We start from the raw sequence: 14770 nt of genomic DNA on the forward strand, positions 1-14770 counted from the left end.
ATAAGAAACCTCCCTAATTGGGGTAAAGGAATTCTTGTATCCTGAATCTGCCTTGCACAGATCTATCTTGTGTGCCACTGTAGTGGAAATCATGCTATGTTGTGTCTGTCCTAGAAACAAGGGCCTGTTGAACCATAGTAAGTGGCTATGGATCTAGGTGCGTGACTCCTCATTAGACAGTAATATGGGTGTCTCTTCTGCTTTTTATTCTTCAGAAGGTTCGGTGCAGCTTCATAAACCAATGATGGGAAGGATAGCAGCTGTGCAGTGAAGCTGGCGTTGAAAAGAAGGTGACAGGAAAGGGAAATGCAGGGAAGAGATGGCTGTAGCAAGCAGCCAACTAGCACAGAGCAGTGAATGTTCCATCAAAACTGCAGAACAATTTCATATTAGCCGGAGATCCCTGCTTTTAGTTGCTGCTTAGTTCATGCCACCTTTAATCTTGAGTTGTGCCCTCCTGTATGTTTTTCCTATGGCCATGTTGGTGAAGTGGGGGAAAGAAAATGCACCCATTTCTAGTTTCTCTAACAGTTTCTTAAAAGCAGTACTTTTCAAATACTCCAGTTCTATCAGCCACATTCACCTTTGATATTTCCAATATGTGATGAAGAACTTGCTATACAGAACAGACCACTGATGACCACTGAAATTCCTGGAAGAAGAATGTGCATATTAGCTTATCACAATTAAGAACAGTTTGTTGGACTCGAGTTCTTTTTCTTTCAGATAAACATCACAATAGTACAAGTGGTCATAGGAGAGCAGTATTTTATGTGAACAAGCACAGGAGGTTTGTCATTCCAGCCAACTATGCACAGAAGCTCCGGCTGTATTGGACTCATTCATTTGGCACAAAAATTATGACATAGCTCTCCACCTTGTGGTCAAGGGCAGCATCCTCATAAATCAGCTGAGTAGGGACTGACAATCAGTACATTTGGTCACTCAGAAACTCAGTGGAAAACAACATTTCCTCTCTGGGACATCCAGGGAAAAGACTAGCTGGTGTATTTGCAACCAAGGCACAACTTCAAGTATCAGATATTTTGCCAAAGCGTAGAAGCAGACTGCCAGTCCTTATCAGATGCACTTCTACTAGACTGCGGATAGATCTCCATGTTCCTCCATTTCCTCAAATTTAGAAAGTTATGAAGAAAATATGAAATGTGGTCAGTCTTCTTTTTGATTGTTTACATTTTTTCACAGCTATCACAAAGTGTGTGTCACTTTCTCTCAGCAATTGATCAGTGCAACAGAGGGTTGGATCTGCCAATTTAGACCCACATTCTCTTTATCTGATAGCATGGGCCACAGAATTCTGGAAAACCTGGAAATGTCCTGCTCAGAAAAAGTCAGAAATGTTGTTTTAAATTCCAGGAAACGGCCAGACTGTTGGTATTATAAACTGGAGTGGAAAGGTTTTTCTCTGTGGAGTCTTCTTGGCAACTGGCAATCCTATGAATCATGGTGCATGCTCAAGAGATCCAGGTGACCATTGTACAAAGACCTTCAACGCTTACACCTAGGCAAGAGTTTGGAGGAGTCTAATCTTCCCTAGACCTACCCCCCCCCCCCGACCCCCATTTAGACCATCAAAACAAAGTCCAAATGCAAGACCAAGTCCAGAAGTTCAGTGCTGGTTGTAGCTTCTGCCAAAGAACAGCAAATTGGAAGAGCTGCTGGCTTCCAAATGCCTCAGCAAGGGGGCATTTCTGTGACAGTGATGTCCCTTAGCCTTTCTCAAAGTAAGGAGCACCCACAAGGCAGTGGGGGCTAGGGTTTTGAGGCACCCTGTACTTGCCTTACTCTGGAGGTTGCAACACTGGTATTTTATAGGAGCTACCCCACCACATTGCCACCAAACCCTCCAGTCAGATGCAGTTTACAGTCATACCCAAGATGCTCTCTGTGGAGTATTTATAATAAACACAGCTTTAATTCCCATTCAGTTTGTGTTGAAGTGCCTCAGAGATTTTTTTGTATTGCTTGTAACTGTGAATCTTGCAGCTGTCTCTGCTCTTCACATAATTGACAGTAAGTATTTAGTCATGATAGTAAAATATTCCTGCAGGGACTGATGAATGCCTACAATCTGGTCAAAGAACATATACCAGCATTAGATGTTAACCAGCTCAAGAAACCTCCCTCTGAACCTCTTGGAGAATATTCCCTATTCTACCTTTTCTATTAAGACAGCTGTTACTAAGACCATTACATCTACTACTGGGTGAGGTTAGCTACAAGCTCTTAGGCTGTTCTGCTCTTTGCAGCCTTCCACAAAAAAGGATCCTTCTCCCACATCCTGAATTCTTTTCCAAGGGAGTAACAGACTTCCACCTTAACTAGCCCAGTAACTTGTCCATATTCTTTCCTAAATCATAGAAATATATAGCTGGAAAAGGACCTTAGAAGGTCATCTAGTCCAACTCCTTGCTCAAAGAATTGTCATCTCTGTTTAAACCATCATAGATAAATGTTTGTCTAACCTTTATTTAAAAACTTAAGAATGAAGATTCCAAAACCTATCCAATTATCATTTCCATTACTTAATCACCCTTCATCATTCTAATTACAACTTGGTCTGTTATTACTTTTCTTGATTCTTTTGGATGCCAAATATAACTGATCACCATCCTCTCTTATAATAACCTTTTTCATATTTGAAGACTGTCAGTAAATCATTTCTTCTCCAGCTTACTTAAATCCAATTCTTCCAACTTTTTCTCATGTTTTCAAGACCTATAATCATTTTGGTTGCTCTCCTCTAGATTATTTCTAATCTGTCTATGTCTTAAATTGCTGTATCTAAAACTGGATATAGTATTCCAGGTGAGGCCTCAGCAATGCTAAGGAGTAGAACAGGACTATCCAACTTATGTGCCCCAGGGGCTGGATCCATGGGGATTCTCCCAGGACAGACGACTCCCCGGTAGAGGTGGGGTGGCAGCTAATCAGCACAGTTGTTGAAACCACTGCATTGGCACAGCTTCAGAGCCCGGGAGAACCCTGCTGCTGCTTGCCACCCCCTCCCCACCCTTCTCCCTGCCACTGATTTGAGTCACCAGCATCAACCAAAGACCCCAAATATAGAGGTTAGCATGGGGGTGGGGGGCCTAGTCACAGAGAAGAAGGGTTGGAAGGGACTTTGAGAGGTCATCTAATCCAAACCCCTGCCCGAGCAAACCTTGCAGCAGCCAATTTCCTGCTGCTGCAAGGTTTGTTAATAAATGGTCAAGAAATCCCAGATAGAGGGTCATGCCCCCTGCTACAGAGGAAGGCAAAAACTCTCACAGTCTGTAGGGTGGCATTCCCTTCTACCCAAATAGTTACTTTGTCAAAGGAGGTGATCTAGTTTGATACAGTGTATTTTTAGTAAATCCATGTTGCATGCTTGTCAGCCTTTCCTCCTCCAGATGCTTGCAAACGGCTTTCCTTAGGATATGCTACAGTAACTTCCAGAGTACTGTGGTGAGTGAAGCTAACTGATTGTAGTTCCCCAGATTCTTGTTGCCCTTTTTTTTAAAGAGGGGCACTATATTGTCCCTTTTCCAGTCCTGTGGTACCTTAAGCATCTTCCACGACTTCATGAACATCATTGCCAAGGGCTCTGAGAGCTCCTCTGCCAATATTTTCTGTACCCTCGGAGAAAGTGCATCAGGCCCTGCTGACTTGAATTCATTCAGAGCATCAAAGGCTCTCTGTCTTTTTTGTTATTTATCCTTCAGCTTGTTCCCTTTCTATATCTAAATAATCCTGGTTAGGTGTCTGGCCACAGCTTAATTTTTTTGTGAAACTTAAGGAAAGTAGTGGTTCAGTATCTCCACCGTCTTTGCATCCTCTGTTAAGAGTTCACCCTGACTATTTACACAGTGGACCCACGGTTTCCTTGGTATTTCTTTTCTGGCCAGCATACTTATAGATTTTCTTCTTCATTGTCTTTAGCTTCTCTCACCAGGTGCAGCTCATTCTTTATCTTTGCCTTCCTGATTTTGTCCCTGCAGGTTCTTGCTATTTTCTGGTATGCTTTCTTTGTGACCTGCCATTTTTTCATTGCTTGTTTACTTTCCTTTTGTACCTGATGCATCCTGGAAACTCCTTGTGCAGCCACATTTGGTCTCTTACCATTGTTCTTGTGCTTCCATCTCATCAGAACAGTTTCTTGTTGAGCTTTCAATATGGTACTCTTCAGAGGCTTCCAACCCTTTCTGGGTATCTTTGTCTGTATTCCCATGGCACCATGCCTATTAACTCCTTGAGTTTGGTTAAGTCTGCCTTTTTGAAATCTAGAATCCTAGTTTTGCTGACTTTGTGCTTTCTCTCCCACTGCCCCCAGTCTCAGGATCTAGAAGTCTATCACATCATGATTGTTTTCCTCCAAGATTCCCATCAGCTTCACATCCTCCACCTCTTGCCTACTGGTCAGGACAACATGCAGGGTATATGATCCCCTAGTTGTATCTTCAACCTTCTAGAACAGAAAATTGTCTTTCACACAAGTTAGGAACTAACTAAACATTTTATGTTTGGCTAAATTGTTCATCCAGCAAACATCTGGACAACTGAAGTTTCCCATCGGCACCATCCCATCACTTTTGGATAGATTTGTCACCTTGAAGAGGGCCTCATCCACCTCCTTTTCCTGAGTTGGTGGCCTATAATAAATCCACACCATTATACTGGTTCTGTATCTTTGGCCTTTTATCTTTGGCCAAATGCATTGTGCTCTGCTGTCTTCTTTCTGTACCAGGGAATAAGTGTATGCATTTCTGACATACACAAGGCAACCCCACCACCTCTTCTGGCAACCCCGTCCCTCTGAAACAGAGTGTAACCCTCAGTGTTGAATGTACAGTCATAAGAGGTGTCCCACCAGATCTCTGTGATACCAATCAGATCATAGTTCCTTTCACAGGCTGTGGCTTCCAGCTCATCTTATTCCCCATAGTTCTTGCATATGTATTTTGCATTTCAACCTGCTCACTTCCTTTTGCACCACTTGCTGCTATCCTTTGGCTGTCTGGCCCTTTCCAAGAGTGGAGTTGCTCCTTCTAGTCCTTTCCCCTCTGGATGTTTGCTGTGTTGCTGGAGGGTTTTCCATCCCCTGTGGAACCTAATTTAAAGCCCTCCTTTCTAGGTTGGCCAGACAATGGGCAAAGATGCTCTTTCTGATTCTGGTTGGATGGATCCTATCTTTTGATAGCAATCCTCCCCAGAATATCCTCCCATTATCAAAGAATCTATAGTCTTCCAATGAGCAGCACAGTTTCAGCCACGCATTTACTTCCAGGATACAGTGGTCCCTGCCGGGGCCCTTGCCTTCGACAAGGAGAAATGAGGTGATGTTCGCCTTCTGGTTTCTGGAGCTGCACAGGCTGAAATGTAACCAGTTGTGAGCCTCTACATGAACAGACCTGGAGTAAAGCATCACATCCTCTGACTTGCCTATGATATTGCTCTTAATACCTCCTAAGTTGGTATTAGAGGGCTTTCTGCTTTTACTATTATACTGTTGACTCATTCAGTCTGAGGTCTACTGTAATCCCAGGTCCTTTTCTGTGGTACTGTAGCTGAGCCAATTATTCTACATTTTGTAATTGTGCATTTCACTCTCATTTAAATCAGTTTAAGTTACATACCCGAGGTGCCAAAAAAGCCTTAGCTTTCTGTAAGAATAGTACCAGGTTAATTGAGGAATACACCAAAATCATTTGCAGCTTCTGGGGATAAGAATAAAAGGAAGGTAGTTATATCAATGTGCCATCTATGTGAATTCAACTTTGTACCAAGAATTATTACAAGCAAACCTCTGTCCTTATTCATATAGGGTTTTATACTGAGCTCCATAAAAGGAAATATTGTTTCCATGGTGTGCCTTAGACAAACCCCAGTTTTAAAGATAGGTTGGGCTGCAATTGAAAATTAAAGATATACTTTGAATCCTATTTCTGTAAACCTAGAGTAGAAACTCATCTTGGTGAGTCAGTATTGCAGAGGCAGTTTAATGAAGATTTTGTATCTGACCAGCTGGAGACAAATGTTGAATGCCAAATTACTCTGTAAGTGCAAATATGCAGAGAACTCTGAAAGGAGAAATGAAGCATATTCACCTGTAACCAGAATTCTTCAAGATGGACTCTGCCTGTTCACACTCCCCACCTCCCTTCTCTTCTGTGGAGCCTGGAGTCCTACAATGTTGGACTTTTCGAAGCAGTGGATGGAACTGAACTGACAAGAGCATAATATCTTTTTTTTGGCCTCATCCTCAGCATACTGAGGAATGGGACAGGAGGCAGGGGCAGGTGTGAGAGTGCTCCAACAGGGCACTGCTAGAAGATGGTTCTGATGTTGAAGCTACACTGTTGCATATCATGTGCAAAAGTGCAGAGTCCCTCTTAAAGAACTCTGGTGACAGGTGAGTAACCCTCATTTCTGTCTTCTTTGGGACTTGTGTTTGCATGCTAATTCTTATCCCAGTTTAGGGACTTGGTTGATGCATTTTGATTATTTCCTGTTCATGCACATAATGGCGTGTTGAGTAATCCCATCATGCTCTTCTGTAAGCCACCTGTTGTTGCCTGCCTCTGAAAAAACAAAATGTGAGTGTACAGTATCTCTGTATTAGATAAGTACATGTGCATAAATGTCTTGAGCTATTCATTATGGGATGTAATACTCCACAATGTTAAGTGCTCTTCGCCTTGATAAAGCAAAGCACTTAGGCATAAGGTGAATATGCAGTATGTGTTTAAATTGTTTCTGAATAAGCATCTCAGCTGAGCACCCTGATGATCAAGCCGTATGTCTTTATCCCTAAAATATTCAAAAAATATTTCCCGCCGTTGTTTCCCCCCTTTTCTATCCATCTCACACAGCCAAATGTTTAAAAGATGCCATTAGGTTTAATGATCTGCTGGCTCTATCCTAATCTTTCCACTAACATGCAACCGAGAGGCTTCTTTACTGAGGGTAGGGGTACAGGCTGGGGAATCTGACACAGATTTTGTGGGCAACCTGACACACAAGAATCTGGGTGAAGGACCCTTGATACATAGGATATAGGCCTTATGGTCTCCTTATCCTCCTTGTTTCCCCAGGAGCAGCTCCTCTTGTCCTCCTGGGGAAGCTGTGCAGGTGGAGCAGGCCAGGACTAGTGTGCTTCCAAGGAGTGCTACCAGAGACAGTGTTCCACATGAAAGTGCATACTCCCAGACTGATGATTACAAAGGTCTTCAGAATACTGGCCTGGTATGTTTACCTGCCAAAGAATCTATCAGAGGAAAACTAAAAAACTGTGCAGATTGGGAAAAGGACATTGAGGACTAATTTGCCATTGTCTCATTGCCCGGCCAAGGAGAAGTGAGAGAGAGCAATCCCCCTACTCTGCTTTATACTTCTCTCTTCAGCTTCATTCGTGTTGTGACTCTGGCTGTTGTAAGACCTTTTTGTCGAATATATTTTGCTGCACGTAAATGGACAGAGTAGAGAGAGGCTGAACAGGCATGACATAATCAACTGCTTCACAATATAGGAATGAAATAACATACTGCCTATCAAATAATAATAATGATGGAGATGTTGAGAGTCTCATTTTGATAATTAATTCTTAGGGCATTGAATTTAAGTTGACATTGTCCTTTTAAATATCTCAGGATTTTGCCTTTCCCAGTAATGGGAAATTCCCAGAAATTACAACCTGAATAAATATAAATTGCCAAGATTGTGGCAATCATTCTCATTCACATGGTAAAATTTCTTTACAGTGACATATGCATTATGCAGAAAATGACATTTTTGGCTAGTATACATCCTTCATTTTAGCCCAAGTGTTTAACCAGGCTTTACCCCTTTCCTGTCATTACATGATTGAGAGTAGCAGCTTATCTCGCACATTTATGATCATGATGAAGGGTACCACCTGTAATGTTCCAAAAGTGTGTTTGATTGTTAGTCGTATTAGTGGTAGCGGTAGTATTAGTATTTGTTGCTGGTAGCTCCCCAATGTAGTGTTTACTTAATCCCTGTGCTGTTGGCCTGGCAATCAAAGTAAATTCAATACAGCAAAGTGACCAATCAGTTTTATGTCATAGGTTCTCACATTTAAGTCAAGATGAAAAGATTGCTTTTTATTATCTCATTGGCCTTTCTGCATAATACAAAGCCTGGTATTTCACCCCATGACTTCTGCTGCTGAGGATGATTAATTTTTTTTTTTTTTTTAGTATGGTGAACCATGTTAACCCAGTAACTTGTTTTTGACTTAATGAAGGTCTTTTAGAAAGACCCAGTGTGTATCTAAAGACTCTTAAGTGATGTCTGATTTTCCACTTTCCTGATAACCTGTTCTACTAGATAACTGACACTACTATTAAACATTTGAATTCTTGTAGTTTTGATGTCTAGTATTTGGATTGTGCTATACTTATGTTTATATAGCTGGAAGGCCCCTTTTTGCCAGATGTATTCACTATGTCAATGACTATAGAAAATAATCAAATAGTCTCTTATTCTTGTCTTTGCTAAACTAATTAGATTGCACCTCTTAAGTCTTCTGTTTATTTATACACCCAACCATCTTATTAGCTTTTTGGTGGCATCATCACAGTGGGAGCTCCAAATCCATTTCTTAGGATCTCCAGAGTATTTCATAGCAGTGTACTGGGAATTAAAAACAATTTGTTCTTTGTGAAAGATCCAGCTGCCAGTCTTCATTTGTGCGTGTTCTTTCTCTGCTGTTACAAGATTCAGTGAAGCAAAGAATTTGGTTGAACTGTCCTAAGTGGATACTCAGTAATATCACTTGCAAAGATTTTGCAGTCTCTTTAGGCTTTCTTCTTCAGAGAACAGATAGAAGAGTGAATAGAGGTCTAAGGTACTGTTAATGGTTTCAGGAACAGGAAAGTTCTTAAGTTCAAGAACATAAATGCCATAGTCCATCTAGCCCAGCATCCTGTCTGTGTCAGTGGCAGAAATGGATGTTATACAAGGAGAGCATTGAGCCAGATAGAGTTATCTGTCCCCCCCTTCATTACCCTCCTTGAATGTTGTATGTAAAGGAATTGTTTGGCATGCTCCTTTGCAGGTCATGCGTTCCTGGATTTAGCATGGTCTCTGTAAGATTTATGTCATCAAACAGTTCTGCATAGGCAGCTGTGACTGAAAATTGGGATGTCTCTGAAGAGCTGTCTTATCCAGTTTCAGAGAACACCTCTTGCAGCTGGATAAAGTTGGTACATTTTCTTAACTGGTGCTGTTTTTTCATTACATTAACATTAATTTTTCTTAGGATGACTATTAATTAGGATGAATATTGATTGAGTTCTTGAAGATTGATGAGACACTCTGACATATTAGCTTCTGAAGCAAGAAGGATCTTTTTCTGTTTTGGGTAGCATGTGTGCCATCTCCTTAAGGAAGCTGAGATGGTCCTGAGTTTTGGACAGCTATTCTGCAGTCCTGGATATCTTTAAAGAGTAGTCATTAAATCCTTCCCAAAACAATCTGTAGGTTTAGATCGTGAACTTGTAGGCAGGCAAGTCCTGTAACTAAGGACTTGCAGCTGTGTGAAGCTGCTGCCATCCTCCGGAAAGAAATCCCTGCTGGCTGATTGTTACGTTATAATCTTGCATAGATATGTCTTTTGATCTTCATGCCTCATTATTTACTTTATATTCTTCTTTTATTTATTTTTAAAACATTTTAAACCAGCTCCCAATAACTTGACTATCAGCATATGAGTTATGCAGTATTGAGCACATTGGATATATGAAATGTAGCAATTTTGAATTTAAAAAAATCTTTTTTAACCATGGCTACATTCCCAGTGACGGATAGCAGACCCTTTTTCCACAGCACAACCAATCTCATAGGTATTAATAGGTATGGAGCATTCATCCTTATACTGAAAACAGAATGAGAGATGTTTATTAGGGACAGATGATTTATTGTCTTACTCTGCTTAGAAGCAGTATCACCTGTATCAGGGGTATCTAGCATACCAGCCTATGTGCTAGATCTAGCACGCACAACTGCTCCATCTGGCCTGCCAGGCTAATAACAGGCTACTGAAAGTTGGGGGTGTGGCCAGCATTGGCCATGGCATGCCATAGAATCCAGGGCCCTGTGGCTTTGGTGGACATGGTTTTGGCAGCAGAGAGGTGAGGTGAGGGCTGTACAACACAGCCCTCGATCACCCTTAGGCCACTTGACCCACCACTGCTTGTAAACCTCCACCATAATGAGGGGCTGCCTGGCCTGCAGACACATGACTCACTGGCACTGCGGTAGCGACTGCCACAGTGACTGCTGCTGCCACCACCACCATGATTATGGCTGCTACCCCTTCCCCCAGGCCAGATCCAGCCTACGAGGAGCCCTCAGTCTGATCTAGCCCAGGGCCCCAGGTGAGTTTGCCACTCTGGACCTATAACATGAACTGATCACTATCGGCGCTGGTTAGGCTATGCCAATCACAACAGGATTTCAAATCTATTATTATGGTTTCACCTCAGAGATTGATAGAAACAGTTAGTTTCCAAAGAGTCTTGAGACAGATCTGTGGATGACTTATTAGGATTTATAATAGTATTTTTCCTTTAATACTGTTGATACAGTAGCCACTAAGTGCTTGCTTCATGCTGATAGGTAACCTATGATGAAGTGAGAAGGAGACAACTGGAGAGCTAGGTGTTTAGAAAATGCATGTCCAGTCTAGCCAGTTGTGATGTTCGGACTTCTTGGGTTTATAAGCCACAGCCATGTAAAATCATTTGCTCATATCTACAAAATCTTGCAGAATGGAATTGTAGCTACTGAGGAGAGAGTGGCTGTAGACTGGAGTGGTTATATGTATAAGTAGTCCTATTATTTTATGTGTTTTAGCTCATGGTAAGCACCCAGAGCTTAGGAAGGAAACATCTGTCTACATTTTATAGAATTAAATGAATACAGTTAGGCTTTCAGTTTGATCTCAGTGTCTTCTACAAGTGAATGTGCACTTCTTACCTTGGAATTTACTGCTTACAAAACTGCTGAACTTTAGACTTCTTAAAAAAGAAAGAAAAGTAGAAGTTGAGTGGCACAAGGACTTTCTCACAACATATCTCCCAATAGGTTACAAAAGGCTAGGTGTGGGTCTCATCCCTCTGTCAATCAGGCAAAGGAGAAAAAATCCAGTTAGACTGAAACTAGTTCCACATCTGCTCTATTCAGACATATTCTCCAGATAATTTCCTACTGTCCCATTTCAAGAAGCAGAAGGTTCCCGTGGCTGAGATATTGCTTTGGCCTTTTTATCATTTGTCATATTTGGGAATGCAGAAAAAGAGAAGAAAAAAATGAAGAAATTGGTTCTAAAGCTTCTCTGATGGAGATCTGAACAGCACTCCCTAGTAAAAGCAGCTGGATTGGTCATTGGCAGGCTTTATTAGTGATGGGCTGGAGTGACACTGCCTGGGTCTGAGACAGGTTGGCACTAAGACCCAGCCTCTGCTGCCACTTCTCCCATCTGTGGCATAGGAGAAGCCCCCCAGCTCCGCAGTCTGGACCAGTGGCTCAGTGGGCCAGATCTGGCCCGTGGGCCACAGGCTGCTGCTGGTCCCTGAGCTAGCCCGAATTTGTTCTCGTTGTTTTCAATAAGAACTTGAATGATTATAGAAATCTATGGACATAGAAAGAGAAAAAAGCCACTAGACAGATCTTTACATGCCATATTTTGAGAACCAAAGGATGAGATGAGGTTAAGACTTTTAGACCAACATCTTATTTGTGGGGCTTTGGAGAGTGAAAAAGAAAGGTGGGTGGGGAGAGTGCTAGATTAAAAAGTGGAATAGAGCTAGAAAGGCTAGAGTAATATGGAGGAGTCAACATTTTTTTAACACAGGAGATGAGTTTGAAGTTAAGTCAATGTGTTTGAAGCAAACATAGATAGTGTGGTTTTGTTTAATAAAAAAGCAAAATATTAGTGCTAGACCATTGGGCATGAAAGGAAAATTGTATTTGACTCTGACCTTCCTAACGCTGTTTTTCTACCTCTCTAGGGATGCTATTGCTGAGATTAGAGCTGTTTGCATTGAGGAAATTGGAGTATGGATGAAAATGTACAGTGATGCCTTCCTGAATGATAGTTACTTAAAATACGTTGGTTGGACACTACATGACAGGGTAAGTACTGCATACCAGAGGACAAGAAATTAGAAGAGATGCATGTGTCCTTCTCTGGTTCAGTGCATCACCTATGATTGGAAAGAATTTATTTGTATTTCCTCTCTTTTTTTCTTCACCAGTTCATTTAAGTAGTTGAATTAGGATGCAGTGATCTAGAACTGCATGTTGATTTATATATTTAAACTAGCAAATTGCCCATCATGAATGACATGCGAAGGGGGGGGGAAGAAAGCGCTGCCACCCAACGCCTCATGGTGCCACCGCTCCATCTGCAGAGACAATAATCAGAGTGTGAATAAAACATTACGGATGGACGGACAGACTAAGGCTTTCATTATATTAGAGTGTTTTGATGTGTTCTTCCTCCACTATGTTCCTCCAGTGTTCCTATCAGCAGTCTATCCCCATACTGCTTTTTCTATGTTTATGGAGAGAGACTGGTCTTCTAGGATCACTTCAAAGAATGCTTTGTAAGAAAGTTTCCTAATGATGTTGTCCTCTGAACATCTGTAGTGTCAGATCGCAGGTGTTTGTTTATATGCTGTGTTGGACTTTGATTCATCTCTCAAGACGATACTGCCACGCTGTGAAGAGAAGAAAGAACGATAGGGCATTTGTACACATAGTTGTGCCACAGCGCCCAGCGCTTTTAAAAGCACCCTGGTGCTGTGGTGTATACATTTGTATAAACAGTGAAATGTGCGCTGAGAAAATGGTGGTGGCAAGCTTTTAAACTAAAATGAAATTGAAGGTGTTTTAGTTCAAAAGCGCACCATCATTTTCTCAGCACTGACACACATTTAGCCGTTTGTACAAATGCATGCAATGCAGCGCTGGGCTGGCCTCGGCTTAGCTTTGGAATCATGGCGGCGCACCCCCACGCTTGCAGCACTCTGATTGGCTGTTTCCATCAGCCAATCAGAGTGCTAATAAAGCGTTATGGACAGACAGAAAGAAAGACCTAGGCTTTTATAATATAAGAATCTGTGCTGAAGCCACCAGTATGCATGTATATAAGTACTGAATTACTTATTTTCTTCTTTTTATGCTTTTTTCTTAAAATCCTAAAGTAACAGATGGGAAGATCTGATCAGCTATTAGAACAGATAAAGATCTTGCATATGTGTGCTTTTTAAATTGGTTTACTTTAAGAGGTGTTTTTCAATAGCGATAAAGGAATTTTAGACTTAAATAGAAATGAAAAGAGGGGAAATGACAAAATCATTCCCTTGTTAGTCTCCCCCAGATCCCCTGAGCCTGCATCTCTTGAAAATTTAAGTTGCACTTTTCTTATTTGTTGTTGTTTCTCATTCAAAAACTTCCTGTGTTCCTGTCTCCAGTAGTACTCACTTGTCTAACGCTGTGCTGAAGCCACCAGTGTGTGCGTTTGTGTGCGCACATGCATGTGCACTTGCACACTGGTGGCTTCAGCACAGCATTAGAAGAGTGAGTACTACTGGAGATAGTACGATAGGAAGCTTACTTTATCATAGTGGGAATTGCTTCCTAAGCCCATCAGTCAGAAGTTGGCGTCTGTTCCCTTTTAATTTCAGGTGTCTTGTTTTTGTTTTGTATTCCTTCTGGTGAAACTTTGGGCACACTCATTGTCTTAAGTCATGGGTGCTCAACCTCCAGCTCTTCCTACGGATCAGGAAATCTGATGGCTGGGGAGAAGTGGCCATGTCCCGTCCCCCTATTCACCCCACAGGGCCAGTTTGGCCAGACCAAGCCCCCTTCCACACCATGCCTGCCCAAGGCCCCTGATTGGGACCACCAGCCACATCGGCCCTGCAGATGGACTGGGCAGTGCCCATCCAGCCCACCAGGGATAAGGGTTGAGTGCCATTGATCTAAGTCTATCCTAATCCTTTTTGAAACCTCATTAAGGCTATTGACCTTAGTGGTGACTTACACAGCACAGGCATGTCACATCTTACGCAGGGGTTAGGTTCTGAGGTCAGCGCGTAAGACAAAAATCACGTATAGTCAAACCACTGGAGGTAGACTGCCTCTACCTCCAAAACCTCCCGCTGCCACCGTGGAGCCGTGCTTGGAGCTGTGCGGCTGGCAGCAGCGGCGCAGCGCGGGATGGTGGAGGGGATAGCTGCATGTTGCTGGGCCACCACCACGCTGCCAAAACCTCCCGCTGCTGCTGCAAACTGAAGCCCCGCCCCCCCTCCCACCCTGCATATAGTTGAATTTGAACAAGTTAAATGTGTGTATGACGCGACTGTACTGTACTAAGTTCCCAAGTTAGGTACCACATTTCCTCTGTTATTTTAAAATAATATTAAAGAAAACGTTTCCATTTAATTGCATGCCATTTTGATTGTGTTAAGAGAAAGAGTAAATACTTCCTCTCTATGCAGCATTGGTTAGGCCACAGCTGGAGTACTGCATCCAGTTTTGGACACCGCACTTCAGGAGGGATGTGGATGGCCTGGAGAGGGTTCAGAGGAGGGCCACACGTCTGGTTAAGGGCCTACAGAAAAAAACCCTATGTGGACTGATTGGGAGACCTGAACCTCTTCAGCCTCCACAAGAGGAGGCTGAGAGGTGACCACCTACAAACTCATTGCGGGGAGGGGGCAGCAAGAAATAGGGGATA

The 14770-nt window shown here is 42.3% G+C and overlaps 1 protein-coding gene across 2 annotated transcripts in view; it reads left to right on the forward strand.

The window, feature by feature from the left end:
* Nucleotides 1-14770, forward strand: part of STAG1 (STAG1 cohesin complex component) — a 304994-nt gene that overhangs the window by 181144 nt on the left and 109080 nt on the right. For both annotated transcript variants that reach the window (XM_059730741.1, XM_059730742.1), the window contains one exon: nt 12036-12159. In XM_059730741.1, coding sequence (XP_059586724.1) covers nt 12036-12159 — 124 coding nt within the window. The remainder of the gene's footprint in view (nt 1-12035; nt 12160-14770) is intronic.

The sequence above is a fragment of the Alligator mississippiensis genome, chromosome 7 (genome assembly GCF_030867095.1).
Source record: "Alligator mississippiensis isolate rAllMis1 chromosome 7, rAllMis1, whole genome shotgun sequence".
NCBI classification, from domain to species: domain Eukaryota; kingdom Metazoa; phylum Chordata; order Crocodylia; family Alligatoridae; genus Alligator; species Alligator mississippiensis.